The following is a 27,566-nucleotide window of genomic DNA, read 5'->3' on the forward strand; positions in this document are numbered from 1 at the left end:
TGTGACCCTCTGCGCGGCTAAATAATGCAGCAGCTGTCCCGCGAGTGTAGTGGCAGACGTTTTTTCAAATGTTTTAAATATTTAAGGATTAAATTTTAACTTCGATCAATTTATAATGAATACATATTTTTTAATTAACTGTTGGCTTAAAAATATTGATGATTAATAAAAAAACTTCTATGGACCGAGAATCAATAATATCCAGAATTAATCAAGGTAAAATGAAAATATTCCAACTAAATAAATAATGCAGCAGCTGAAACTATGAAACCGACCACCTTGCTTCTCCCCTTCTTCCCTCTCTCCCGTCACAATCTGATGAGTTGGGTAAGAAGTCTTATCTCGCCATAGGATGACCTCCACGTCCACCATTAATCCCACGTTCCCCATCTCCAACTCAACGATTATGTTATAATAAGAACAACAACAAGAAGTAGTAGTAGTGGATATGGTGAAGGGAGGAGGAGGAGAAGGAATGAGAGTGCTGGGGAAGTACGAGTTGGGGAAGACGCTCGGCGAGGGAAACTTCGGCAAGGTCAAGTACGCTCTCCACGTCGACTCCGGCCATCCCTTCGCCATCAAGATACTCGACCGCCGTCGAATCCAATCCCTCAAAATTACCGACCAAGTATGCGAGCGCGCGCACACACATACATATATGAGTTTCTGTACATGTATTTATGTTTATGTTTATGCTCAATTAAAGCGATGTGTATCTGCATGGCAGATTAAGAGGGAGATCGCCACCTTGAAGCTCTTGAAGCATCCCCACGTCGTCAGGTTATATGAGGTCTGGTATATAATTTCCCCTGTTTTTCGATTCAGTGGAACCTTAAATAAAGTCGATTTTTAACTAGTTTTTTGCTTTCGATTGAGAAGTTCGACTTTGCAATCCTATAAAATGATGATCATGGTCTTCAATCCTCCTCCTCTTCTTCTTCTTCTTCATCAGACAAACAAAATTAGTATTCGTCACATGGCTATGGGTCCTACTTGCCCACCTATCACTGCAGCCCATGAGCTGAATGATTGGTGGGTGCCCTGTGGCTGCCAGATCATGCTGGGCCGTTGCGACCTTGTTTGCTGTCTCGCAAGGAACCGTGCATCACATGCTTACTAGTGGTCAATAGCTAAAACTGTAGAAAATTATGACCCTTTTTGGAACTTCATGATACCTTGGAATTGTGTCTGCCATTACTGCACTAGTTAAGCTCTGTATTTCTGCAACTTGCAGGTCTCAGCGAGCAAAACTAAGATTTACATGGTCCTTGAATATGTTAATGGGGGCGAGTTGTTTGACAAAATTGTAAGAACTGTCAGCTTTCAATTTAGTTTGGTTTTTCACGGGGAGCTGATTGTGATGATTGGTGATGCAGGCGTTGAAGGGAAGGCTCCCAGAACGTGAAGGGAGGAAGCTCTTCCAGCAGCTGATTGATGCTGTAAGTTACTGCCACGATAAGGGTGTCTACCACAGAGACCTGAAGGTGATAACCGAACACAAGTTTAATTTATCAACTAAAACCTTGGTTTCTTTGTTCCTAGCTAGTTAAGTTCCCTTTCTTATTGCAGCCAGAAAACGTTCTTGTCGATGCGAAAGGGAACGTCAAAGTATCTGATTTCGGCCTCAGTGCTTTACCACAACATTTGGCTGTATGCATTTTATTTTATTTTTATTATTTTTAAATGCCCCATGAGTCTTACTGTAATTTCTTTTCCCTAAAGTGCAATACTCTAAACTTGCTTCTTCTCTCTTCTTTTCAGAATGATGGCTTGCTGCACACAACCTGTGGAAGCCCCAACTACATTGCTCCTGAGGTAAAAAGATTTAAAAGTTTTTCTCACGAACGTTTACAGTAATTGTCATAAAAAAAGATATATAATCTTTTTGAGAATTTTCCCTTTAGATCCTTTCAAATAGAGGCTATGATGGTGCAAGATCAGATATATGGTCTTGTGGTGTCATCCTATATGTTATTCTGACAGGATCTCTTCCGTTTGATGACAGAAACCTTGCTGTACTGTATCAGAAGGTGTGTCAAGCTTGACAATGGAATTAAATGATGTTTGTTTCAGCTTCTCATTGTGGCTTTTTTGGTTGTTTCAGATTGTTAGGGGCGACACAAAGTTTCCTAAATGCCTCTCGCCTGGTGCTCAAGACATCCTAAGAAGAATCCTTGATCCATGCCCTATCACAAGGATAAATGTTGCTGGGATCAAAGAACATGTTTGGTTCAAGCAAGATTACACTCCTACTGTCCCCATTGATGATGAAGAGGATTCGTGTCTTGATAATGCATCTTGTCCAGTCAAAGAGGTGGCCCTCAAACTATCTGGTGTATTTAGTTCGGGACCTTTACTATTCTGTGATGGTTGATACTGGATTAGCCTTTGCTGCTTGTTTGTGTAAGCATGATGAGCCAGAAGACAGTGGAAATACACCTACCCACATCAATGCATTTCAACTGATTGGAATGTCTTCCTCTCTTGATCTTTCTGGTTTTTTTGAGAAAGAGGTAATTTACTTTCTGATGATTGGATTAGTACATTGTTTTACCTTATTACTTTAATTCTCAGTCAACACAAAGCTTTATTATTCTGCTGAACGGGTTTTGCAGGATGTCTCGGAGAGGAAGATCAGGTTCACATCAAATCATTCACCGAAAGAATTATATGAAAAGATTGAGGATATTGTTACTGAAATGGGGTTCCAAGTCCAAAAAGGACATGGCAAAGTAATTCGACTGCAACTTCATTTATGATTTTAGCTAATTCGATGCAATAATTTACACAATGCACTTGTATAAACTTTGCAGTTGAAAGTAATTCAAAAGTGCAAGGCCTCCAAAAGCCCCACTAGGCCTGAATCGCTTTCAGTGTCTGCTCAGGTAAAACTTCTCCTTTTTTATTGTGACTCTGTCAGCAGTTTTTGTATGGAGCTTGTTTCGTTAAACACAAATTGTGATGGTGTATCAGGTGTTTGAGCTCAGTCCATCTTTGTATGTTGTGGAATTAAGAAGATCACATGGAGATTCTATGCTGTACCGACAGGTATTGAAATATGAATTTAGTGAAAGAATAAGGTGCAGATCATCATCACAAAAGCTGTAAATCATTTTTGTTATGATTGCAGTTGTGCACAAAGCTATCAAATGATTTGGGAGGCTGCAAAAGCCACCTTATATGTAAAGCAGAGTCCATGCCAGACCTCAACAATTTTGAAGGAGATGTTCCTGTTTCTACCCTTTGTTTGAACTAGATGAGTGGGAATTTTACTCCACCCCTTTTATGTGCAAAACAAGCTTAACAGAACTTGTGTAAAAGGGCCCTTCGTGGAAGTTTGTTGTGAAGGATCCTATCCAAGTCGCCCTTCAAAGAAGTTCTGAATTCAAGAAGGTTGCTATTCTTTTAGTAACTCTGCGAGTTAGCAAATCATTTCTGGCAATTGAACAACAAAGCGAGAAAGTATATATGAATCTTTTTCAAAGTTTGTTAGTAATTCAAGGAGTGAGTGAGACCATAACATTGAGCACAGTTTCAGTGATAATTGACCTGTTGTTGATTGTCGTTTGTGTGAAAAGATCATATTGCAAAAACTAAAATAAATAATTTGCAAATAGGAAAAAAAACAAAGAAAATGAGGTTAAAAGGGGAAAATTCAAGGGATCACAAAGACAAACCTAACAAACTTGAGGAGCACCACGACTTTATTTCTTGGCTCGTTTAAGTAAACATCAAGAAGTTTAAAGGGTACCAACTTCTCCAAGATTACATCAAATACAAAACTATAGGTAAAAATCACGAGATTCTTTCAATCATTCGCAGAGATGAACAATATTAGTGTCTCTTATCCTACAAAGGAAACTCATTTTTGTAATTAAGTGCTTAATTGCCATGCAATGGAAGTATGGAACATATATTGATTGTTCTACATCTTGTCCATTTGAGCATGTAAAGTAAAGCAGCAGCTCATGGCATTCCGAACTGTGAGCCATTGTTTCCTGTAAAAAACATTTTCATCTTTACTACTCTATTGCTAACCTTCACACACTGCATTCATGCCTTCTCTGGACCACCATGATGCATTGTAACTTTCACTGTCCTCTCATCATCACTAACTGAAACCAACCATAAATATTCTCATTTCTCCTAATTAACCAGAGTAATCACCCCAGAAATGGATCATTTGATTATTATCTGTCTTCTGTTCCAGTTCTACATGAGCAGGCATTGCAGGGAAACTGCTGCGCAGAGAAGAGTGCAGTGGTTTCTCTTTCTGGGGTCCTTTTCGTTCTCCCCTCATCCAGTCTGTCCATGGCAGTGGTCCAGTGTTTGACCGAGACATTAGGAAACTCTTCCTTGTTCTAACCATCAAATTAGTCCTAATTAACCAAGCCCATCATATCACATAATTCGATTAATTAAGTGTCTCTGCACTGTGAGTTCTGGAAGCAGAGGAGAGGCTGTGTCAGTGCTACGGAAGATTGTGCTGCACAGAAGGCTGGCCCGCAGAGGACAGGTGGTGGTCCACACCAGGAGCCATGGAATCTCAAAGTAACAAACAACCCCAGTTTCTCTAATTTGGATGGCTCAGCCTTGAAAGACACCAACATCTCTTTCTCTCCTCACTTCCTTTCGAGCACAACCCAACGCCTCTCTTCCACTCCAAATCATATCACTCTTGCCTCTTCTATATAATACCACAATATCTCTCTCCTCTCCTCTCCTCTACACTGATCGATTTCACCCTGGTCACTTTAATTGCCTGATTGGCTCGATGTAATCACCTGTATAGGCTTTGATTAACCACTGTAATTGATTAAAGACTGTTTATATGTTTAGCGTTACTTCATTGATGCAGAGACTGGAAGATGTACCACAGCTTTGGTTCCATGTCCACTCACTCAGATTACTTGCCACTCATGGGGGATAACAGCAGTGACATGACCGTCAATGGCTCTTCCGTCGGTATCCAGCACAAGCTGCTGCAACCGCCGTGCTTCGACCTCCCCAGTAACTGCACGGCAGCTGCGGCCGACGTGTTCTTCGCGGAGTTGCCGCCGGTGATGGACACGTTCTGTCACCATCACCCGGTTCATTATGATGCGCTGATTAACCAGGCGCCGTATGTGTTGGGGGACCTGCATGGAGAGCAGCAGCTGCTGGAGAACAGGGCGAGGCATCAGGTGTGGGGGATGAAGCAGGGCGGGCAGAAGAATGAGAAGCAAAGGAGAGAGAGACTCGGGAAGAAGTTTGAGGACCTCAAATCTCTCATTCCAACCTCCACCAAGGTTTAATTCATCATTCTACGAACTGAATTTGATTTCTGTGATTTTCTTATTATTTTGTTCTTGTCCTTTGTCGGTACGGTGTTGCTTCCGGCAGCCTTACAGGGCGTCGATTGTGGCGGACACGATCGAGTACATCAACGAGCTGCTGAGGACGGTGGAGGAGCTGAAGATGCTGGCGGAGAAGAAGCGGAAGAGGAGGGAGAAAATGGCGGCGGCGGCGGCGGTCGGTGACGTGGAGGGCTGCTCCTCGCTGGTGGTGGCGCCACCGCTGCTCGACGGGCGACCGAGCAACGGGATACTCCGGTGCTCGTGGATACAGAGGAGGTCCAAGGAGACGCTCGTGGACGTGCGCATCGTGGACGACGAGGTCAACATCAAGGTGACTCGCCGGAGGAGGGCGAATTGCTTGCTCGCCGTCGCCAAGGCACTCGATGAGCTCCGCCTCGAGTTGATGCATTTGTCCGGCAGAAATGTCGGAGGATCTCACGTCTTCGTTCTCAACGCCAAGGTAATTAATCTTGATTCTTAATTATAAAAATTTGGATCAATTAATTGCCAGAATAAGGATCACTTTGGATGAATTTATGTAATATTTCCAGATTCATGAAGGCTCTTCGATCTACGCGAGTGCGATCGTGGAGAAGCTTATTGAAGTTACGGACGCTGTTTAACAAGTGGAGAGATTAATTAGAGTATATTGAAGGTAATTAAAGAATAATGATCTATTGATGTCACAGTAGTTAGGATAGTTCTTGTAGCAGGGTTGGACTTGATTATATTGTAATCTTACTAATTATGAGAATCATAAAGCTGAGTATTAATGCTTTTAACTGTATTATTATTATTATTATTATTATTATTATTATTATTTTGGTTTGAAGGCTTCTTTCTTATATTTATCATATTTTTCAAAAAATAAATTATGACATTAGAGGCTCAATGTTCTATTTGCACTACGGGGAATATAACATATTTTATATTTAAAAATTTATACATTAATTTCAAATTGTTCATTAGGATTTTTTTTAATAATGAAATGATATTATTGGAGTAAAGATGATAACGTTCAACCATAAGTATTATCTATCCTCTTTATTAGGATTCTGATGTCAGGATAGAATATTCATATTCTCATTTAGGTATTTACGATTAAAACTAATTAGGATATACTATTTTAACGTAATAAATAAGCTTTTGAAAAAGAATAAGTTAATAATCAGGCAATAAGATAAGCTGGACCTAAATTTTAACTTTAGTGGCTAAAATAATTATATAAGTTTCTTTTATTTTATTTTATTTTATTTTTGTTGAAATTGAGTTTTGCTTGAACTTATAGTTATTTAAACGTAGTTTAGATTGGAGTTTGTTTAATTGTCTATTTTTTATATATATTTTTAAATTTATTATTATTATAAGTTTATTGATTCTTTTTAAAAGTTTATTTTATTTATTTATAAGTCTAAACTTATGTTTTATAATGGAGTATGTTTTATTAAGTTCAATATCTCTATTTATAAATATTGACGAATTAAATGTATTCAGATTTATTAATTTGGTTGAATGAGTTATTAACTTTGAATAAATATAAATAAGCATTAAGCTTTGTCAATCCATTTACTATCCTAACCATATATATTGCTTTTCCTTCCCCTCAATCGAAACCCTAATCGTTATTGCGCCGAGGCTCCGAGGCTAAGCGGCGGCGGCACCGGAACCACCCTCGTCCGTTAAGATGCAGATCTTCGTGAAGACACTGACGGGGAAGACGATCACCCTCGAGGTGGAGTCTTCGGACACCATCGACAACGTCAAGGCAAAGATCCAGGACAAGGAAGGGATTCCGCCTGATCAGCAACGCCTTATCTTCGCCGGAAAACAGCTCGAGGACGGTCGCACCCTCGCCGATTACAATATCCAGAAGGAGTCGACTCTCCACCTCGTCCTCCGCCTTCGCGGCGGCGCCAAGAAGCGCAAGAAGAAGACGTACACCAAACCGAAGAAGATTAAGCACAAGAAGAAGAAGGTCAAGCTCGCCGTGCTCCAGTTCTACAAGGTCGATGAAGCCACCGGCAAGGTCACCAGGCTCCGGAAGGAGTGCCCCAACGCTGAGTGCGGCGCAGGCACCTTTATGGCCAACCATTTCGACCGCCACTACTGCGGCAAGTGCGGGCTCACCTACGTCTACCAGAAGGCGCAAGGTGAGTGAGCGCTACTGCGCTGCTTCTACATGAAGGTCTCACTATATCAACCTGAAAAAACTCGGGTTTTTTTTTTCTAGAAAAATATTAGCATCAGTTTTTTATATTTTGTTAATGTTTTGAGGACTAATATTCATGGTGAAACCTTGTTTTGAGATACGATTTCTTTTGTGAGTTGATGGCGGATAATTAATTGGTGATTCTGCTACTATATGACTGCTTCTATTTGCTTCTTGGTTGGAGCATAGTATAAGATAGTACATGTTCTTGATGTTCTGGGCTTGACCTCTCGATCATTGTTGATATTTCTTAAAAAGTCGACACCTTTTTCTAACTTACTCATGTTTAGTTCGTCGATGCAATGTATTAGTGAAGGTCACGTTGAATTAGGTTTTTGTTTTTAATGCAATGGTTTCAAGCTACTAATTGTTTTGTTTAGAGTACTTGAGCTCAATATTCATTCAGAATGACTGGATTTCATAGTTGCTTAGTCTTTTCTAGTTTTGTATTTGCCTAAGATGTGTTTTAGGAATTTATTCGTTGCAAGCTTGTAATTGTAAATCTTTTTGTTTGGTTCTTCAAATAATCTGCTGCACTCTTCTTGAGAATTCTGTTCTGAGTCAAACCATGCTTCTTCCCAACATTACGGAACAACTTATCCTACAAAAATCACCAATGAGTTTTTCTTTCTAATGAGCACCTCAACTGAAGGAGGAACCCCTTGGAAAAATAAATACACATCATAAGAGGAGGGTAATGCATGAGGGTTCAGGGAAAGTTCTTCCTGGATGGTTGATTGAGTGTACCCAAAATTTGAGGAATTTTATGCTTCTTGTAGTACTCATAGCGAATGGCAGTTCATGGCAGGATTCTTGATGCTCTCAGCTATGTAAGAATGGATCTATGAGTTGTGTTTATCATTTTAAAGGTGGCTGTTTTGGTGGTGGTTGTTATGGTTTAGTATTGGTTGTTTACATGGCTAGGAAATATGTGTTTGAAGATATATTTCAAACACCCATCGTTCTTAATTTGTATGTCTAAAACTCAAATGACAACTAATTAAATCTCTTTTACATCCTTCTCAGTTTCTTTATCTTTCGTAGATACTTGCCCCTTCATTTGGTTATGTTTAGAAGGAAATAGGTCTAATGGTTTCCTTGTATGTCCAAATCGAAATTTAATAAACTATGGTATCGAGTAACTCCCAGTTTACAATATATCTGTCACTAAGTAGGCTCAATTTTACTTTAAAACTATAAAAAGTGCATCAGCATGTTAGTAAACATGTGCAAATCTATTTGACAAACTTTTTTACATGCTCGATATTTTTCATCAAGGATTAAATTATTCATGAGGATGTCTTTGTGATTTTTCATAGAGGAATTTTTATATTATTTTATAAAAAAATAAATGGATTGAATAATTAATCAAATTTAAACTAAATTCGAATGTTGAACAGGTTGACTTGTGATTGAATCGAATTAGCATCAAATCCTCTAATTTATTTTAAATAATAAATAGAATTGAAATGTCATAATATATATTATAACATTAAGATCCTTTATTCTGGTATTTTTCTGGGATGATCTTTGTCTCACTCTTTATCTACTTTAAAGAGCAAATCTGTAAGTTTGAAAATAAAAAAACTTGTAACTTATGTTGAACATTCTGAATGAAAAGCTATTTTGGATATGAACAAAGCTAACAAACTATTCTGGATTGCAGATCTCTAGCATTCTTTTAAAGATGACCAAGAAATGCATACATTGTTGACGACATTAACTACACTAATGTTTTTATAAATCATTATCAAATTGATATTAGCCAACTGCAACAAATTTAAAAAAAAAAGCATGGATGGAGCATAAAGATGACATCAATTCGATAGTTGGCTTATACACCAAATGGTCGGGCGTGCATGTATCTGAACGGTAACTTGATTAATTTTGCTAATTTAATTGATCCAAATTACCCAGCTATGCATACACATTTTAATAAGTAACATCCAATTAACAGTATGACAATTGCAAGTTAAAAGGAGAGATCAAGCCAGGAAAGAGCTGTATAATTCACCACTATACTGTATCAGACTTTTGATGTCACAAAAGTAACAAAAAGAGTGACATGTTGTAACATCTCAAAATAAGATTTCATCAACAATTGGAGAAAAAAAGAATTATCCAACACCTTAAACCTATGTCTTCCCAAAACACAACCGCGGGTAACAAAACCAGCATCCAAAAGCAAACTGAAATTCCACCAGGAGTCAATCCCTAGCCATCGCCAATTGAACTAAAGAAGAAAAACCCTAAAGTAGAATCACCTTTAGATAATTAAGAATGGCACAGTCCAACAGCAAACCTCATTGAACTGCTAAAAAGGCCCATACAGAGAAGCAAAAAACAATTAGAGCAACCAGACCATTTAACGTCTCTTCAGTTGCAGACTGTCAGCTGAAGTACCCTTCTTGCCCAACTTCATTCCCTTAGATTCATCATTCCGCATGGATCCACCAAGCGTGACACTAGAAAATGACTGACCGAGATCCTTTACATGTATTTGCATTGAACCAACCGTCACAAAATCAGTGGGAATGACTTCTAATTCCACGTTGCCCAAGTCTCTGGATGCAACTTGCTTTGGACCAACAGATGGCACACCATCTTTATCTTTGCCATTTGAATCTAATTTCGGCTGTGCTACTTTGACAGAAGAACTTTCAGAGACATGAGTGTTTTTCTTAAGTTGTTCCTCTCCAGAGACAGACTTGCCCACACTATTGACATCCTTCAATCTGTTAGTATTCTCATTGGATGATAGAGGGCGACTAATTCTCCATTTTGAGTGTGTTCCATCTACTTTTCCGTGAACATCAGAACTTGGTGGTTTTGTTTCTGCTTTCAGCTGATTTGCCACAGTTGGCTGCTTTTCATCAGATTTTGGAAGATGATTGGCTGTAGGTTTCATTTTAGCTTCCGCGTTTTGATTGTGACTAGCAACATTTGGTTGTTCACCATTTTCTACGGGTATTTGGTCCTTTACATCTATTGTAGCATGTTCCTCATTTGCCTTGTTAGGCAAGGAAACAGCAGGGGCGATCAATTTATCATCTGTGTTCTGAAACTGATTAGCTGAAACACCCTCATCTTTTCCAGCAACTTTCAAAGGCCTAGATACCGAATCATCTTGAGCTGTTTCTGTATGTTTCAAAGGTTGTTCTGAACTACTGGCTGGCTGATGGCCAACTGCAATGGTGACCTGTCCCCTATCACTTGATTGATTACCATCTGCCCTCAAAGACACTTCTGCATTGCCATCTTGTCTATTGAAGATAACAAATGCAGGCATATAATGAGATGCATCAAAGGTCCTCCCGAGATTCCTTAATTTATCTTCAAGCATCTTCTTCTGCCGCTCTTCGTAGAACATAAAATCATCAAGTATTGACGTCCTCATCAGGTTACTCTTATAAATCTTTAGCATATTTATGCCTGCGCCATATGGTATCTGGATAAGGCCCATGACCAATGTCGTAATGTTAGTATATGTTACCAAATAAAACTAAAATAAAACATTGGTTTCATGAATGGATGAAATATATCACTGAACATATGCTATACAGAAACACAGATAACTAAGATGAGAATCAGGATAAATTACTTAAAGAGGAATTGTACAGCATATATATATATATATATATATGTTTTTCTTTAGCTTTAATAATATAACCCAAACTCTAAAGACTAAATCCTAAACTCTAAAAAAAATATATTTGGTGCCCACATAAGGTAAGTATGGTAGCATTCTTGTATATAAGTCTTGATACCCTACTTACCTTATGCCGCTCACCTGGTGAGCACCATGTGTAATTTTTTTTATTAAAATTTATTTAGCTTTAATACTATAACTAAACCCTAACCCTTAAATTCTAAGCCCTAAGTTCTAAAAAAAAATATACTTGGTGCCCACAAGGTAAGCAAGCACCAAAAGGTAAGTAGGTTAACATTCTTGTGTGTGTGAAGATTACTCCAAGTTATCAGACTTTGAATAATCATTGAACTCCCAAATATTAATCCTGACTCCTGTACACAATGGTTGCCGGGATGTCATCACTTTGTATCTTATGTGGGATGCTAAATGTAAACATAAAACATCAAAAATATGAAACAGATTGCTCGAGAAGCTCTCTATCACAAATAAGTTCTGCTATCCAAAACATGAGTACTACCTGCAAAATACTAGCAACAAGAGTCAAAGATGGTATTCAACATCTTGTCATTTCACGATTCAATTGACAAAAGGACCTCAAGCAGTCTTAAAATCCCAACTAAATCCATATCTTATACATCATATTTTTCTATCCTCAAGCAGTCTTAAACTCCCCAAATAAGGTAAAATTTGGTGAAGGACCTTATACTACTTAACTTTCACTTCTATTTTCATAAATGGAAGGGATTTTTTTAGCAGCAACAAGAACAAAGCTGAGAATGCTTCTAAATAAAATAAATGGTGCTGGAAGACCTGCATTCATCTATATTGTCATTTCATATTTTCTATTTATGGATAAATCATGTAGGAAAATCCTCAAATCAAATGGTAATCCAATACAAAGATAATATTGAGATAACTATACATCCACTAACTCACACAAAGCATCCCTGCATTTGATTGCATCCAAGCACTTTTATTTGTATATCCAACTATTGCCAATTAAAACAGCATCAAGCATTCAGACTCATAATGATATAAGCCGACTATAGATATTAGGCATATTTCAATATTGATGATTATTTCTGAGATGATATAAAACAACTTAATTATTTACCTACCTCTTGCGTGTCTCTGCTATTAGTTACAGGTTTGTTCTCATTGTTCTCTAGCGCAATGTGACGAAGACTTGCATTTGACACATCCTTGATCATGTGCCACTTTACTGGAAAGCTTCCAGACCACTTATCTTGCTGCCAAAAATTCATATCTTTTTCAAAGTCAACAGGACCAACCATTTCAGCAAGACCACAAAACTGGCCACTTGCATTGACCTGGAACAAGATTCTTTCAAGATGAAAAAAGGGAAATACAATAAAATAAAATAAAAACCTTTGAAAGGGAACACTCACAGAAAAGAAAAGAAAGACAGGGCAGTTGCTTGGTTTTCCTATAGATCTTCTTTGTGCATCTGCATAGGCACTATCAAGCTTTCTGTTCCCATTGTGAGTGCTTGACCACACATTATACTTGATACTTTTATGCACATCATCCTCACTGTATGATTTGATAACAAAAAATTTTGCATCAGGATATTCAATAGGAAAGTCATCCTTATTGTAATTGTCAGGCCTGATAATTATACGTCCTTCTTGAACAACATTATCACTTCTTTGAACAAGTTCAGCTGAGTCAAGGCTATTCAAAGTAGACTGATCTTTTGCCCTGTTTTTTCTCGGTCCCTTGTTCTGTTCACCGAAAATATCTGAATTTCTGAGAGCAACAGTAAACTGGGGTCCCTGTCTTTGCTTATCTAGCCTGGCCCAACCAGGAACATTGGATCCAGGATCACTTAAACCATTGCTAGAAGTGCCGGCAAAGTCTGCATAACTCTGAGCATATGGAGTCCTCCCATTTGAAAACTGAAAGGCTGCTTGCATCTCATTGGAATTTGCACCCTGATGGATTAAACATTGATAAAATTCTTTCTTTCTTTTTTTTTTGCAAAAATTGCATTCAGTAATCAATGAGCAGAACAACCAAGAGGAAAAAAAACTCTCAAAAGCATAAAAGAACAAATAACTATATAAAGAGAAATGTGGTATCATTTGCACCAAAAATAGAATTACTATGAAATTAGCAAGTTAACAAGAAATTGCAGTCTCTCTCAAAAAAAAAAACTGCAAGAGCATAATGATATAGAAATCCTATCTGATAAAATTACAAGATTCCCAAATTGTAAAATAGAATTACAAGAGTCCCAAATTGTGAAATAGAATTATCCTACCTGATGGGGATGGACACTGATATTCTGCATCGTAGTTTGCTGTGACATGGACAGATTACTTGATCGAATGTTGACTTGTAACCCTTCTGAAGGTCTATGTGCAGCTTGATTGTTTTGTGATGGCTGAGAGGCATCAGACAGGACTAACATAGGTGCTGAAGTTGTTAGCTGTGCAGAGGAAGCTGCATTGACAGATGCATGTATTGGTGTAATTTTTGAACCAGCATTAGCAGATCTAGTGATGACTTGTGTGCCGCTGCCAACAAAAGCTGATTCAATTGAGGTTGTTGGTACAAAATCTGAACTAGGTTGGACAACAACTGGTACATAGGAAGGCGAAGAGATTTGGTAGGAGGGGATGTTCAAGTACGGTTGAACTCCTACGAATTGACCATCAAGACCAGCAACAGGACCAGGAACATAAGAAGTATATTGATTATAAGGAATCTGAGAATACCCGTAGCCAGGGTTATAATACATGTATGGCATACTTTCAGCCTGCATACCCTGACAATAAATAAAATAATACTGAGTTGCAAGGTAATTGGCACTACCCAAAACATTTTGTACACAAAATGTCCTTTAGAATGTTACCATGTAATGGAGATCTTGACTATCTAAACCATATGTACTATGAGGGTCACCCCATTCACCTGCAGATTCATATCCTAGAATGTCAATGGTAAAGGCATAAAAACCACCATAATTTTACGGTCTTCACTTAAGAGGGTTTTAGCAAAAAGGGAACTCACCAGTATAAATATAACCATAATTGCCAGTAGAAAGATAATTCTGACCTTGATCAAAAACATATTCTGATGGTATTTCATTACCCCTAAGTTCAAATCCAGCTGGCGGAGGAAAGATGGTCATATTTGGAACAGATCCAACCCCAGATATCTGAAATTAAAATGATAAGATGTGAACACAACTGAAAATACAGAAAACTAATTCAAATGGACTTATGGACAACCACGAAAATCTTCTTCATAATTATGTAGTCACAAGTAAAAGCACCTCGTCTTCATCTTCCAAAATATACGCTTGAGATAATAAGGACCATGGCGCATGATTATGCATCTTCAATGCTTTATTTATAAGAATACACTTCACGAAGATGACTATATTGTTTTTGTTAAATTTAATGGTAATATAATGAATCAACAAGATAATAAAAAACACAACTGATATGATTATTATTCATTGGGTTTAGAATTATAAAGATGTCATATATATATTGTACTTGACATTATCTAATTACAAAAACACCAAGGGTTAAGGAAACCATTTTAACGATTGACTAATCCTAATTGGTCAGATTAACATTATCAATGACCTTGATAATAGAAAGTATTTATCACAATTTTACCAAATCCTCAGCAGCTTACTCACACCAAAGTAGCTTTCCTTGTTGTCTTTTGATAGCTACACAAGGTACGCTCAACTAAACCAGAGGCACAACTCCAGCAAGATCAACAAGACGCGAAGTTGCAATAAATTGTTTTCATGCAATGATAATAAAGTAACTTTCTACATTGAAGCTAGAAACCAACAAGTGTACCATGTATGTCTCTGTACTTCCAGGTTGAGAACCAGCAGGCATTTCTTTCTACAACAGCCAACCCTGAATAGGTTAAAAGATTATGAAAATGAATAATTTATGCCTTGCCATTACACAAGAAATGACAGAAGCTATTGAATTGAAAAAAAAAAACAACCAAAGGTGGACTCTATACTGTTTAGAAAACATAAGTCGGTAATACACTCTCATCCAAATCTAAAACATCTACATGCAGTGTGGAAGGCCAAATCAACATGATAAATAAACTTCGTAAAATTTCCACCACCAATAGCACAACTTATCGAGTGCTGGAGAAAAGTTCAATCAATTAAGATGAATGAAGCGTAACAAATATGACAAAAGAATCACAGAAAAAGTTATCAAGTGTACTCATGATTGGCACGCGGATATTTATTTTGTAAAAAATGCCCTAAGAAAAAAAAAACACAAACCCAACTTCTAAAACAAACAAACAAAAAACATGTACGACAATTGTGTCTAAATATCTGTTGCCGAGTAAAAGAGAATAAAGTTCCAAAAAAATCAACGAAAAGAAGCATCCAACGGAGATTAAAAGAAAAAGAAAACAAGAGCAAGCATTCAAGGCATGGAGACGGCTATCGGTATAGGCTGGAAACATGAGGTTCAGAAAGGGGTTTACCAGAGATGAATAGAAGTCCAATCTCAATCCATCGAGGACCTGGCGAGTACCGAGAGCTGGCTGAGAGGGAAACGAAGGGAAGGACGAGATTCTAGGATCGAGGCAGCGATCTCCGGCAACATAATTTGGCCGAATTATGACGCCGGAAAGTAAACTCACAGGAACCCTAACCCTAGAGCGAGGGCAGCGACGCGGACCAGAAGAAAGAAAAAAAATAAAAGAAGCGCGTTGTGCGTGGAGAGAGGGAGGAGCGATTCGCAAATGAGGAAGAGGCTGCCAATGGATTTACCAAAATTTCCTTAATGCCCTTGGAATTATACCATCCGTAGCCAACTTTCATTGTTGTCGGACGGTAGATGGATTATTATAGTAGGGGTATTAACGGACTAATATACTAATATTAAGTTCGCGGTCCATCCGTTTGAACAAATCTTACAGCACGGTTTGGTCGGACCGCCGAACTTTTGAGAAGATGTAACGTCAGACAATAATATATTAATTCCCCCTCAAAAGTTTATCAAATTGTACAATCTTTTATTTCTTAGAATAAAGTTTCAAAATTTAAAACGTAAATAATATAATTTTTTTGATACATACAAATTTAATAGAGATGAATAGTGTGTTTTTAAAATTGATAAACTAAATATAAATAAATAAAATGGTCTCTTTGTCTAAGTCAATTATAATGAGATCTCGTGATCTCTAAAATCAAAAAAACTAGATGAGGGAATGGATTGTTATTGTGATTTAATCGTAATTTATTATAATCTCTCTTTAAATTTATCAGTTCTTCTAAATTATAGTTAGAATCGAAATGGATGATTTAAATTGAAATGGATGATTTGAAGTCATTCAGAGACCACTAGTAGTGGGCAAGTAGTCAGACAATCTAATATCGAGGTCAAGAGGACCTTCGAGTGGCCTCCGACCACCCGCCCCCAATCTAAAACATAATCTAAAGAGGGCAATAAACCTAAAAGGGATCATAACTAATTATAATTAGATCATAGTCGTAAAAGGTGAATACGCTCGTCCCCAGCGCCCCCACCAACTCGTCTCAGGACTAACACGGAGGAAGTAAATCACGGATGACTATTAACTTTTGAAATAATGACTAACACATAAGAAAAATATTTACCTTGATTTTACTGAGATTCAAACCCTATATCTCATGATGACAATATCATATGCACTAATAACTAAATCTAACCGAGGTGACAATTATAATTAGATCATGATGACAATAGAGAAGGTCAATGAGCAACGCTAACCGCTTTCTTTAATTGGACACAATTAAAAATAAAAATGATGGCCAAACTTAAAAAAAATCTAACTCTATATATAATTAACTAAGAAACTTTGTTCAATTGGTGGGCCAGCTTCGATTAACTAAAAATTGATTAACATTGTTTGGACAACCCCATTTTAATTCCTCTCATAAGTCCACAAATATGCAAAAGACTTGTTGATATCATGCTTAGAATTAATTATAAACACAATTTAGTAAGCTTAATTAAGTCCTCTTTATCCTAGCCCCTGATCAGTATAATATATTGAAGCACAAACTGTCGTATAATTAGCATTATTATAAGGAACCCAAATCTGTTGATCCATAATTTATTGATTAGGAGATGGACGAACTTGTAATTATGATTGAATTGATCTATCAATAATTAGTTGTGAACCCACCTTGAATTTAGTATTCTCATATTATAATTTGGATTAGAATGGGTGCAGGGTCAACCTTAACATTTAGGAGCCCTTGGCAAAATGAGAAAAAAGGCTTGGAATTTTTCTTTTACAAATACAATTTGAATAGAGTTTAATAGAAAATTTTCAAAATATATATACTACATTTATAATATGATAAACTCCAACTAAAATATATTTTTCAAAATTTTTTCAAAAAAATATAAAACTATACAAAATATATTTCTTGAGTTTCTTCAAAAACATACAATACCAACAAATACAAAATATATTTCTCGAGACCTCTCCGCCGCCATCCTGGTGCTAGGGCCAAGACCACTACCTCTCCTTTACGCAGCCGACGCCGTCGCCAGTGTAACGACCCGGCCCTCTTGGCCCATTTGGCGGCTCATTTGGCGACCCTCGGGTCGTCGACCGTCGGCCCTTATGTCGTTGGCCCATTTTGCGACCTCTCATGTCGTCGACCGACTACCCTTGACCGTGCCGTTACTCACTAGGACTTTCCACCTGATCTCACTTGGTTACCAGGATTCATAAACTCCAATACTTAAGCCTGGAGGTTTAGAGTTCGAATCCTGGGGGAGGCAAATATCCACTGTCAGGGGTGGAAAGTCCTAGTGAGTAACGGCACGACCAAGGGTCGTCGGTCGACGATATGAGAGGTCGCCAAATGGGCCGACGGTCGACGCGACCCAACCCTCTTGGCCCATTTGGCGATCCTCGGGTCGTCGGCCGTCGGCCCATTTGTAACGGCATACATTCGTGGGACTCGCCTTGAGCATCGGGGTACCAGAGATCGGGGCAACCCGGTCATTGGCTGCAGGTGGCGTTGACCGGAGGTCCTCCGATGACTTGGTCAACATAGAAGACAATTCACCATCCGGGTCATGAAGATGCGGTCAACATTCCAAACACGTCACACCGACAGGTTCATCTTCTCAGCTTCCCGACAAGAACATATATGTATATATATTAAATCTGGAGCTAGGGTTGTAAATGAGCCAAGTGTTCGTGAACAAACTTGGTGTTCGGTTTGGTAAAAGTTTGTTTATGTTCGTTCAATATACATAAAATTAATTAAACAAACAAACTTGAACGACTCGTTAAGCTAAACAAACAAGCTTGAACACATATATGTTCAGCTCGTTAACGTTCGTGAACAATGTTATGAACAATATTCACGAACCATATTCATTAATAAAACTCTTTTCAATATGCTAAATAAATAATAAAATAAATAAATAAATTTAAATTATCACGCTCAATAACCGATCAAACAATCAAATAAGTTTGAATTGAGAGTTTGATAACATCTAAACAAACTAAGCTCGAACCAAGCTCAAGCCAAGCTCGAGCCAAGCTTGAATTGAGAGCTTGATAACATCTAAATGAACCAAGCTCAAGCCAAGCTTCAAACAAGCTAAAGCTCATAAAAAATAAACCAAATCAAGCTTAAACACGCATTTCAAAAGTTTGATTCATTTTAAGTTCGGCTCGGCTTGGCTTTATTACCTTATTAAACAAGCTTGAACACCCCAAAGTTCGGCTCGGCTCGATTTGTTTACAGCCCTATCTGGGGCTTCCAAAATCAGGGGCCCTAGGTTGTCTCCTTTGGTGACATGCTTCAAGGCCGGTCTTTGATGGGCGGCCAGAGGCCACCCCCGCTAGGTGCCAAGCTACTTGGTCATTTACTCACTACCTTTCCGCAATGGTGGAACCAGCCGGGGTGATCTACCCGGGTTGATTCCAGGTTGTGAGTAATGACCGTCGATTTCGACATCGTCGTCCCGGGCTAATTCCTTTTTTTCTTGTATTTTTCATTTGTTTTCCATTGTAAATTCGAGATTTGTCGCTGTCAACCTCCGAGCTACAGCCCGAGTAAGCCATAACTTGGCTCCGCTTGCCTTTTCGATTATCCATTTCGATCTAAACTCTAATTTAGGAGGGATAGTGAACCTAAGACAAGATCATAATTAATTACAATGAGATGGTGACGATGATTCAATTACAATTACAAGTACTCTATCCCTCCATCAACTTAGTTATGGAGATACCCTCCGTTATAAGTTGCGGCAAGGGCTCGCCCGTCGTCGACAAAGCATGCACGCTTGTTTTTGTAAATGCATGCACTGGGTATATATATATATATATAATCCCACACCCCGACCTCCGTTTCTATCCCTTTGTCCTCTTCTGTAACTCCCGATGGACTTGTTGCAGACAACCTGCCATAAGCCGTTTTCACTGCCACAATTAACCCGAAAGCAAAAGCGTTAAAAGCCAAACTCCAATTCAAACGAAACAAACAACTAATACCTGCAACCTCCCTCGGCATGTAAATGTAATCTCTCTGTATATCCACTGCCATGTACTTCCTTATATCACAAGCACAAGGCAATAAGGCATGCAGCAACAGCAGGGCACAAGATAACAAAAGCTGTATTCCATATTGTCCCCCTGCGCTTTCTGTTTCAGCTTTTCTCGTCTCGGTGCGCCACTTGCCCTTCCCCTTCTCAACCTCCATCAGCCTCTTTATATATCCATCGATCTCTAATTGCCTGCTAAATTAACATTACTCCGATCTCTGTCTTCTCGAAGATGGGTGGTGAGAGCTGCATCCCAACCTTGGCCATGGTCACTGTGCAGGTGGGGTACGCAGGCATGAACGTGCTATCCAAGTTGGCCTTGGACGACGGCATGAGCCCTTTTGTCATCACTGCTTACCGGCAGGTCGTCGCCACTCTGATCCTCTTCCCTATTGCTTTCTTTCTCGAGAGGTACATTATCTAATTCATTAAGCAGGCTGATTACGTTGAAAGTTCTGTTCGTGTCAGAATTAATGGCCTCCTTGGGCGAGTCCCGAGCTTAGTTAGGTTTCGAATTGAACTAGTTTAATTTGGTATCTGCAGAGAAGCTTTCAGGTTGATCACAGGCAAAGTCATCGTCCAGATTCTCTTCAGCTCCATCTTTGGGTGAGTCTTCAGCAGAGTGATGATTTTAAGAGCATGGAAACCAGAGAGTAGGTGGCAACTTGCTAACTAAGTTAGATGCCCTATAAGGAGGAAGTCAGAGCTTGCATGTGCATGCTGTGCAAAAATGATCACCATCAAAAACATTATGTTTAAATGCAAAAAAAAATAAACTCACTGTTTTAATTTATTTGACTAGATTTTTTTACATGGAAACATAGAAGAAAATAGATGGTGATAGGCTTATGATGGAAACAGGGCAACGTTGAACCAGGTTCTGTACTTTCTCGGGCTTAAATTATCAACCCCAACGATCGCGTGTGCCCTCACCAACATCCTCCCTGCCATCACGTTCATCATCGCAATCCCTTTCAGGTATCGTTAAAGTAACAAGAGCTTTTTAATATATATTATTAAGGATCTACGTTACCAGTTGGTTAAATTTTGCTCTGGTGCGTGCAGAATGGAGACGGTGGGTTTTAGAACACTAGCAGGCCAGGCCAAAGTCGTAGGAACAGTTCTATGCGTAGGCGGCTCCATGCTGATGACTTTCTACAGAGGAGGCCTCATCAGGATGTGGTCATCTCCTATTCACTGGAGGTACGCCGAGGAGATGAGCAGGAACGCCGGCGCCGACGCCGGCAGCCAGAACATGGCCCTCGGTGCCGCCTTGGTCATCGTCAGCTGCTTAGCTTGGGCAATATGGTTCATCATCCAAGTACGAGAAACAATAATTACGATCGTATTGCACAAAGAAATATTGTTAACACGCAGCTAGCGCATGCGCAGGCAAAGATGAGCAAGAGCTTCTCTTCTCCTTACACCAGCTCGGCCATGTTGTGCTTCATGGCAGGCGTCCAGTGCCTGGTTTTAGCTGCCTGTACCGACAGAAAAGCGTCAGCGTGGGCGATGGGTTGGGACATCAGGCTCGCCGCCTCCGTCTATGCTGTACCCGCATACACAAATCCATAAGCATTCGCAAACTGGTTAACTAAATGAATCACGCCAAATTCGCTCAACTGAATCGATTTATTTTTTTCAGGGCTTGATTGGCTCCGGATTGGCCGTTTCACTCATGTCATGGTGCATTGCGAAAAGAGGTCCTCTGTTCGTCTCAATGTTCAGCCCGCTGCTCCTGATTACTGTGGCAGTCTTCGGCTGGGCGATCCTCGATGAGAAGCTCTACGTGGGAAGGTTAATATTGCAGTATAACTTGTTCAGTATCGAAGCGTATATGAATCTGAGACGGGCTCTCTGTTTGCAGTGCAATAGGATCAGTGTTGATAGTTGGAGGGCTGTACATGGTTCTTTGGGGAAAAGGAAGGGAGATTAAGCAGCTGGGTCAGATTCAGGTAGTAGACAAAGAGGAAGATGACGAGGAAGGAGGGTCTTTGTCTGCAATTAGTCTGGCAGTGCTCTCTAGTACTCCCAAGTCACCAAGACATCAGGTCGAAGCAGAGTAGTTTAAGCTCGACGCAAAGGAGTGCTAGCTTCCATTCATGGGTGTGATTCAATGATCTGCGCAGTATGGCTCTATGCTTATGGATCATTTTCAATGCATGGTCTAACGATGCTGAAGATAATCAATCACTATGCACTCGCTTAGTGGTGAATGATGTCGTTGTACTTAAGTTTGGTCGCGAAGTAACAGTAGTTGTTTAGTTTAATGATAAATTAGTTTAATTCAAGCTAACAAAAGCTTGTTGACAAAATTATAATCACATTCAATTAATTATAACTTGGAACAAGTCTAATTGTGACCAAATACCACAGGCCCAACATGCAACCCAAGAAGATTACGAAATGAACCCATCTCAATCATATTAATTCCAACACCAAACACTGAGGGTCGAAACATCATGCGGAAATATACTTTAAAAGAAGCTGCAATTAAAATCAACTTCAAAAACCATTTACGCCATCAAGTTACCAAATATGATCATCTAATAGAGTAAATAGAACGAAGGGGAGTCTGGTTGCAATGATCGATTTTTTGACCAATCACTTGAGTTTTTGCTCCTAATCTGGGCCTTTTTTTACTATATATGGAGCAACCATCAATTTTTGGTGTAGATAGATTTTGAACCCATGACCCAGCCTACAACTTTCTTGATCTATTGCCTACTTATAGGAGACGCTTTTGCCTCTTGTCTAGATCATTAATTGTTATCCTCCAATGAAGTTTTCCTTCCAACTGATTTCTACTTTTCATCCATGTTGACGACTCATCGATCATGTCACACTAAGAAGAATGTTTAGTCGGAGTTATCCATGTCTTCCTTCCATTCTCTTTCCCTTGTCTTTCTCGCCTCATATTGTGCCTTTGTGATGGTTGGCTAAAGCTAAGTTGGATAAGAACAGCACTTTTGAATTGGTTACTAAATGTTTACATGAAGTCATCGAGCCATTTTGTATTTTCTGCATGTTTTGTCTTGTCATGCACTCCATCTTTTCTATAATCTCGATGGAATGCGTTTTTCATACTACAAAACCGCACTTGTTAAAGCATTATTCCTTCTTACATATATTAACAGTATTTTAATTTGTTTGTATCTTGGTCTTTCACATACTACTGTGTTTTGTGGACTACATATATTGCTTAATATATAGAGCGCTCACAGTGTATTTGAAATTAGATGAGATTGAAAATGCTGCGAAAAAAATTACAAAGTTGATGAATGTTTACTTGGTTACTCGAAACGGCCGGTGATGATGTCTGATGGCAACTTAATGTGACGTGAATTATTTAGAAACCATTAAAAAATTCACCAGTATGATTCAGAATTCAGATATCCTACTGATTAACTAGCTTATGGTTTCATTTATTTTTCAGTTTATTATTGTTGTTTTATAACAAAAACGAAGTGTAGATATATGGTATGGTACTTGGAAGTAGTGCTCCTTAACCTGTCTAGTTTGCTATAAAATTCAATGGAGTAGCCCTAGATTTCTCGTGTAAGATCAAGATTGGACCTCTGGATGAAATTGACTCTGGAGAAAATTTGCTTTCTATAGTAAACATTAATATGCAATTTATGTAGAAATCTTTCTACTTGCGTCAGGAGGCCATTTAGTAAAAAGATCAGTAGTGAGACATACAACTGTGCAGTTTATTCTGAAAATGAAAGATTCACTATTCAGATAACAACTTGTGAGATGATGAAGACCTGCAAATGTGGTTTGCAACTAGGAATTAATGCCTATTTCTTGCCCTGTCATTTTCACCTCAAGGAAGAGGACCCGCAATCCTTTCAGATGATAGTGAAAACACTAGACAAAGACAATACAGATCACAGTCAGGGTGCACGAGAGAGAGAGAATTTCTCATCATACACGTTCACAACATTAAAAGTTCCACCTTCGTACCATAAAACTGCCAATGTAGGTGATGCTGAAGTTTTCTGTAGTCTCGACATATCCCGTGTTATGAAAATTCATATTTATCTATCACTTAAAGTCCAGATGAGTCCAACATAACCTTGAGAGAATGAGACTCTGCTCAGATAAATATTCAAATCTGATTGAATCGACTCGATATATTTATCCTAGAAATTCAAGTTTGATTAAGCACGAGTCCACTAAAAAACAAATTATCCCTATATTTTTTTTCCTTAATTATTTCATATTTCCCGCATGCACTTTTCATTAAATCAAAATTTTTGATTTTATTTAATTAAATTTTTAAAACACATGTCAATTTATTAGAAATTTTAATTAAATTAAAATTTTACAAACTCCACGCAAGTTGCCTCTTATTTTTCCTTTTATCTACAGAGCCACAAGTGCCCCTCTCTATCTCCTTATTTTTCCTCTCACTACAAAAAAATATAGTTTTACCGACGGAATTACTGACGGAAAAAACTTTCCGTTGGTAACCCTTAATTTTACCGATGGAATGTTTATTCCGTTGGTAACCCATAATTTTATCGACAGAATACTTGATTCCGTCGGTAAAATCCTAAGTTTACCGACGGGATAAAGTATTCCGTCGGTAAAATTAAGGGTTACCGACGGAAAACTTTTCGTCGGCAAACACGCCTAATTAACCTATCGCGAACCCTTTCTTTCCACGCCCGCGGACGACGATGGCGAGCTAGGTTTTCCTCCGATCGGTCGGTAAGTCGAATCTCACTATTTCTTTCGGTTTTTCTCGTTCCCCTTCCCTCGGTGGCGGGTTTGTCGGCCGGTGGCGGCCGCCAGTGGGCCGCTATACCGACCGGCAGCGGCCAGCGGGCCGCTGCATGTGCCGGCTGCGAGCGGCCCGCTGGCCGCTGTGTCGGTTGCTGGTGAGCTGGTTGTTCTAAACGCTGCCTTGGTGAACGTTGTTGCGTTGGACACTGCTGTGTTGGTCGGTAGCAATAGTTTATGTTTTGTACTTGTTAATTTTTAGTAAAATTTTGTACTAAGTTGTTTTTATTTTGTAAACAGATAGCATTTGCTGCTCTTCTCCGGTTGACCTACACATCTTCAGGTATATTTTAGTAAATTGTACTTTATATTATTTAGCATGATTTAATTTAGATATATGTTATATTTGTATATTAATCTGTAACATAATATAGTTATTTCATTTGTAATGTGTTTGTACGTTAATATTTGCTAATTTTCAATTTATTAGTTTAAGGTCAAAATGTCTATAAACAAAGCTTGGATGTACAATCATTTGGAAAATGAGTTTATTAGAGATGATTTTATTGCTGAAGTTGAAGAATTTGTGAACTTTGCTAAGAGTCATCCAGAATGCATGAATGGTGATGAGTTACGGTGCCCGTGTAATCTTAAGAAATGTAGGAATAGAGCTTTTCGTGATGAGGATACCGTGAAGGTTCACATATGCAGAAATGGTTTTATACCAAATTACTATAATTGGTATTGTCACGGGGAGCCTTATGTGTATGAATCAATTGGACCCTCTGGTGGGACGTCATCTGCCACAACTTATACTGCTCCTGATATCTCAACTAATGATATTGCAATGCAGTCAATAGTTCACGATGTGATGAATGTTGCAGTTGATTATTCTAATATAGATGAAACACAAACACCTGAATATCAGCAACTATATGAAATGTTAAAGGCTAGTGAAAGAGAAGTGTGGGAAGATAATGATCTACGTGAATGCAAAATCTGTACACACCCTCGTTATAAGCATGGTACTCGTATAACAGGGTAGAAGAAGAAAAAAATTGCTTGGAAAGTGATGTATTGTTTTCCGTTAACCACTAGACTTCAACGTTTGTATGCATCTACTGCCACAGCTTGCCACATGATGTGACATCATGAACATGAGCACGATGGAGCGCTGATGTGTTATCCTTGTGATTCCCCTGCATGGAAAAATCTTGATGATTTATTTCCCTCGTCTGCAATTGAACCACGTAATGTGAGATTGAGACTTTCTGCCGATGGATTTCAGCCATTTGGTCAGTCAGGACAACAATATTCATCTTGGCTAGTTATATTAACACCGTACAATTTATCACCATGGATGTGTATGAAGGATGAATTTATGTTCCTTACAGTACTTATTCCTGGTCCAACAAATCCAAAAGAGAAGATAGATGTTTTCTTGCAACATTTGATTGCCGAGTTGAATGAATTATGAAATGTAGGGTCAGTGACTTACGATGTTGCAAGTAAAACTAATTTTAGATTGCATGCTACATTATTATGGACAATCAGTGATTTTTCAGCATTCTCAATGTTGTCGGGATGGAGCACGGCTGGTAAATTAGCTTGTCCACACTGTATGACAGATTCTGATGCATTTTCATTACCTTACAGTGGGAAAGTATTTTTGTTTGATAATCACTGTAAATTTTTAGCAATTGATCACTCTTTTAGGCGAAATAAGAAATTCTTTTTAAAAAATGTTGTAGTCAGAAAATTTGCTCCAACCCATGTTTCAGGTGAAGAAATTATTGAGCAAATAGATAGTTATGGATTTCTACCAGTATCTCAACTTGGTTCCGATGAGTTAAATAAATACATTATTAGGATGTGCAAGTGTGGTTGGAAGAAAAGAAGTATTTTTTTGGGAGCTACCGTATTGAAAGCATCTACTTATTAGACATAATTTGGATGTCATTCATATTGAGAAAATTTTCTTCGATAATATTTTCAACACTGTGATGAACGTGCCTGGAAGTACTAAAGACACTGCAAAATCACGTGAAGAATTAAAGGAATTAGTTAATAGACCAGAGTTGCATCAGGATGAAACAACCAACAGATTTCTGAAAGCTTGTTATACATTAGACAAAGATAGTAAGCAAGATTTATGTAATTGGTTGAAAGAAATTAAATTTCCAGATAGATATGCCTCAAATATAGCTAGATGCGTGGATGTGAATAAATTAAAGATGTTTGGAATGAAAAGTCATGACTGTCATGTATTCATGCAAAGATTTATTCCAGTAGCCTTCTATGACTTACTTCCTCAACATGTTTGGCAAACACTCACTGAATTGAGTCTATTTTTTAGAGATTTGACAGCGAGATGTATTATGATGGATGATATGTTTCGGCTAGAAACAGGCATTCCTCTTATATTATGTAAGCTGGAGCACATATTTCCACCTAGATTTTTTGATTCAATGGAATATCTACCAGTGCATTTACCATACGAGACACAAATATGAGGGCCTGTGCAGTACAGATGGGTGTATCCATTTGAACGGTTTTTGAGGAAATTAAAAAAAATGTTCGTAACAAAGCAAGAGTTGAGGGTCAATCTGTAATGCTTATCTGGTTGAAGAAGCATCTTCTTTCTGTTCATATTATTTTACTGATAATGTGCAAACAAGACATCGCAAATGTCCTAGAAATTCTGACGATGTTCAGACGATAGACCCATCGATGCTTTTTATTTTCAAATTTCCTGGTAAGTCAATGGGTGTATCACGTTCTAGAAGGTTAACCGAAGATGAATACCATGCTGCAAGAACATACATACTATTAAACTGTGAAGATGTCAAACCATACATAAAGTAAGTTAACTTCTCTAAGTAAATAATTATTCATTCTTATATATTTTTCTTGATATCCCAATATTTATATAATTACCTTCTTTCTCAGCTTGTACGAACAACAACTATATATACAAAATCCATCAATTGCTGCAAGTGAGGTAGCTGCAAAATTAGAGATCGAATTTGCACTATGGTTTCAAATATATGTAAGTT

The 27,566-nt window shown here is 38.4% G+C and overlaps 5 protein-coding genes across 6 annotated transcripts; 4 read left to right on the forward strand and 1 right to left on the reverse strand.

Annotated features, from left to right (window-relative positions):
* Window positions 1-292: 292 nt before the first annotated feature.
* Window positions 293-3,560, forward strand: LOC122015592 (CBL-interacting protein kinase 1-like). Its single transcript, XM_042572566.1, has 13 exons — window positions 293-628; window positions 728-790; window positions 1,235-1,306; window positions 1,377-1,484; window positions 1,570-1,650; window positions 1,762-1,815; window positions 1,905-2,030; window positions 2,105-2,314; window positions 2,409-2,513; window positions 2,616-2,732; window positions 2,814-2,885; window positions 2,974-3,048; window positions 3,131-3,560. Exons 1-13 carry the CDS (start codon window positions 449-451, stop codon window positions 3,254-3,256), a joined length of 1,389 nt encoding a protein of 462 aa, XP_042428500.1. The 5' UTR covers window positions 293-448; the 3' UTR covers window positions 3,257-3,560.
* A 1,268-nt stretch (window positions 3,561-4,828) lies between these two features.
* LOC122017341 (transcription factor TIP2-like) lies at window positions 4,829-5,991 on the forward strand. Its single transcript, XM_042574927.1, has 3 exons — window positions 4,829-5,288; window positions 5,383-5,796; window positions 5,888-5,991. The coding sequence occupies exons 1-3, from the start codon at window positions 4,869-4,871 to the stop codon at window positions 5,957-5,959; spliced, it is 906 nt and encodes a 301-aa protein (XP_042430861.1). The 5' UTR covers window positions 4,829-4,868; the 3' UTR covers window positions 5,960-5,991.
* Window positions 5,992-6,910: 919 nt separating this feature from the next.
* Window positions 6,911-7,697, forward strand: LOC122017342 (ubiquitin-40S ribosomal protein S27a-like). The gene has a single exon (XM_042574928.1). The coding sequence runs from the start codon at window positions 7,021-7,023 to the stop codon at window positions 7,492-7,494; it is 474 nt and encodes a 157-aa protein (XP_042430862.1). The 5' UTR covers window positions 6,911-7,020; the 3' UTR covers window positions 7,495-7,697.
* Window positions 7,698-9,547: 1,850 nt separating this feature from the next.
* Window positions 9,548-15,951, reverse strand: LOC122017340 (YTH domain-containing protein ECT4-like). Of its 2 annotated transcripts, none has more exons than XM_042574925.1 (8): window positions 15,704-15,951; window positions 15,043-15,105; window positions 14,234-14,381; window positions 14,076-14,149; window positions 13,482-13,988; window positions 12,607-13,152; window positions 12,316-12,528; window positions 9,548-10,993 (listed from the first exon to the last, which is right to left on the reverse strand). In XM_042574925.1, exons 2-8 carry the CDS (start codon window positions 15,082-15,084, stop codon window positions 9,911-9,913), a joined length of 2,613 nt encoding a protein of 870 aa, XP_042430859.1. In that variant the 5' UTR covers window positions 15,085-15,105; window positions 15,704-15,951; the 3' UTR covers window positions 9,548-9,910. The 2 variants fall into 2 exon arrangements, with proteins under 2 accessions (XP_042430859.1, XP_042430860.1); XM_042574926.1 differs by having other exon boundaries at window positions 14,076-14,134; window positions 15,704-15,950.
* A 4,060-nt stretch (window positions 15,952-20,011) lies between these two features.
* LOC122017883 (WAT1-related protein At1g09380-like) lies at window positions 20,012-21,872 on the forward strand. The gene is made up of 7 exons (XM_042575595.1): window positions 20,012-20,190; window positions 20,323-20,385; window positions 20,641-20,757; window positions 20,845-21,100; window positions 21,172-21,330; window positions 21,425-21,576; window positions 21,647-21,872. The coding sequence occupies exons 1-7, from the start codon at window positions 20,012-20,014 to the stop codon at window positions 21,843-21,845; spliced, it is 1,125 nt and encodes a 374-aa protein (XP_042431529.1). The 3' UTR covers window positions 21,846-21,872.
* The last annotated feature ends 5,694 nt before the right edge of the window (window positions 21,873-27,566 follow it).

The sequence above is a fragment of the Zingiber officinale genome, chromosome 8B (assembly GCF_018446385.1).
Source record: "Zingiber officinale cultivar Zhangliang chromosome 8B, Zo_v1.1, whole genome shotgun sequence".
NCBI lineage: Eukaryota > Viridiplantae > Streptophyta > Magnoliopsida > Zingiberales > Zingiberaceae > Zingiber > Zingiber officinale.

What these genes read in the sequence shown, in the direction of transcription:
- LOC122015592 (XM_042572566.1), top strand. Translation starts at nt 449, where the DNA reads ATGGTGAAGGGAGGAGGAGGAGAAGGAATGAGAGTGCTGGGGAAGTAC. An exon ending in CTGGTTTTTTTGAGAAAGAG is followed by an intron (nt 2,514 to 2,615) that starts GTAATTTACTTT and finishes CGGGTTTTGCAG; the next exon opens with GATGTCTCGGAGAGGAAGAT. An exon ending in ATTCTATGCTGTACCGACAG is followed by an intron (nt 3,049 to 3,130) that starts GTATTGAAATAT and finishes TTATGATTGCAG; the next exon opens with TTGTGCACAAAGCTATCAAA.
- LOC122017341 (XM_042574927.1), top strand. Translation starts at nt 4,869, where the DNA reads ATGTACCACAGCTTTGGTTCCATGTCCACTCACTCAGATTACTTGCCA. An exon ending in TCATTCCAACCTCCACCAAG is followed by an intron (nt 5,289 to 5,382) that starts GTTTAATTCATC and finishes TGCTTCCGGCAG; the next exon opens with CCTTACAGGGCGTCGATTGT. An exon ending in TCTTCGTTCTCAACGCCAAG is followed by an intron (nt 5,797 to 5,887) that starts GTAATTAATCTT and finishes TAATATTTCCAG; the next exon opens with ATTCATGAAGGCTCTTCGAT.
- LOC122017342 (XM_042574928.1), top strand. Translation starts at nt 7,021, where the DNA reads ATGCAGATCTTCGTGAAGACACTGACGGGGAAGACGATCACCCTCGAG.
- LOC122017340 (XM_042574925.1), bottom strand. Translation starts at nt 15,084, where the DNA reads ATGCCTGCTGGTTCTCAACCTGGAAGTACAGAGACATACATG. An exon ending in GTCAAGATCTCCATTACATG is followed by an intron (nt 13,989 to 14,075) that starts GTAACATTCTAA and finishes ATTTATTGTCAG; the next exon opens with GGTATGCAGGCTGAAAGTAT. An exon ending in CTGTCTTTCTTTTCTTTTCT is followed by an intron (nt 12,529 to 12,606) that starts GTGAGTGTTCCC and finishes ATCTTGTTCCAG; the next exon opens with GTCAATGCAAGTGGCCAGTT.
- LOC122017883 (XM_042575595.1), top strand. Translation starts at nt 20,012, where the DNA reads ATGGGTGGTGAGAGCTGCATCCCAACCTTGGCCATGGTCACTGTGCAG. An exon ending in ATCATCGCAATCCCTTTCAG is followed by an intron (nt 20,758 to 20,844) that starts GTATCGTTAAAG and finishes TGGTGCGTGCAG; the next exon opens with AATGGAGACGGTGGGTTTTA. An exon ending in CAATATGGTTCATCATCCAA is followed by an intron (nt 21,101 to 21,171) that starts GTACGAGAAACA and finishes GCGCATGCGCAG; the next exon opens with GCAAAGATGAGCAAGAGCTT.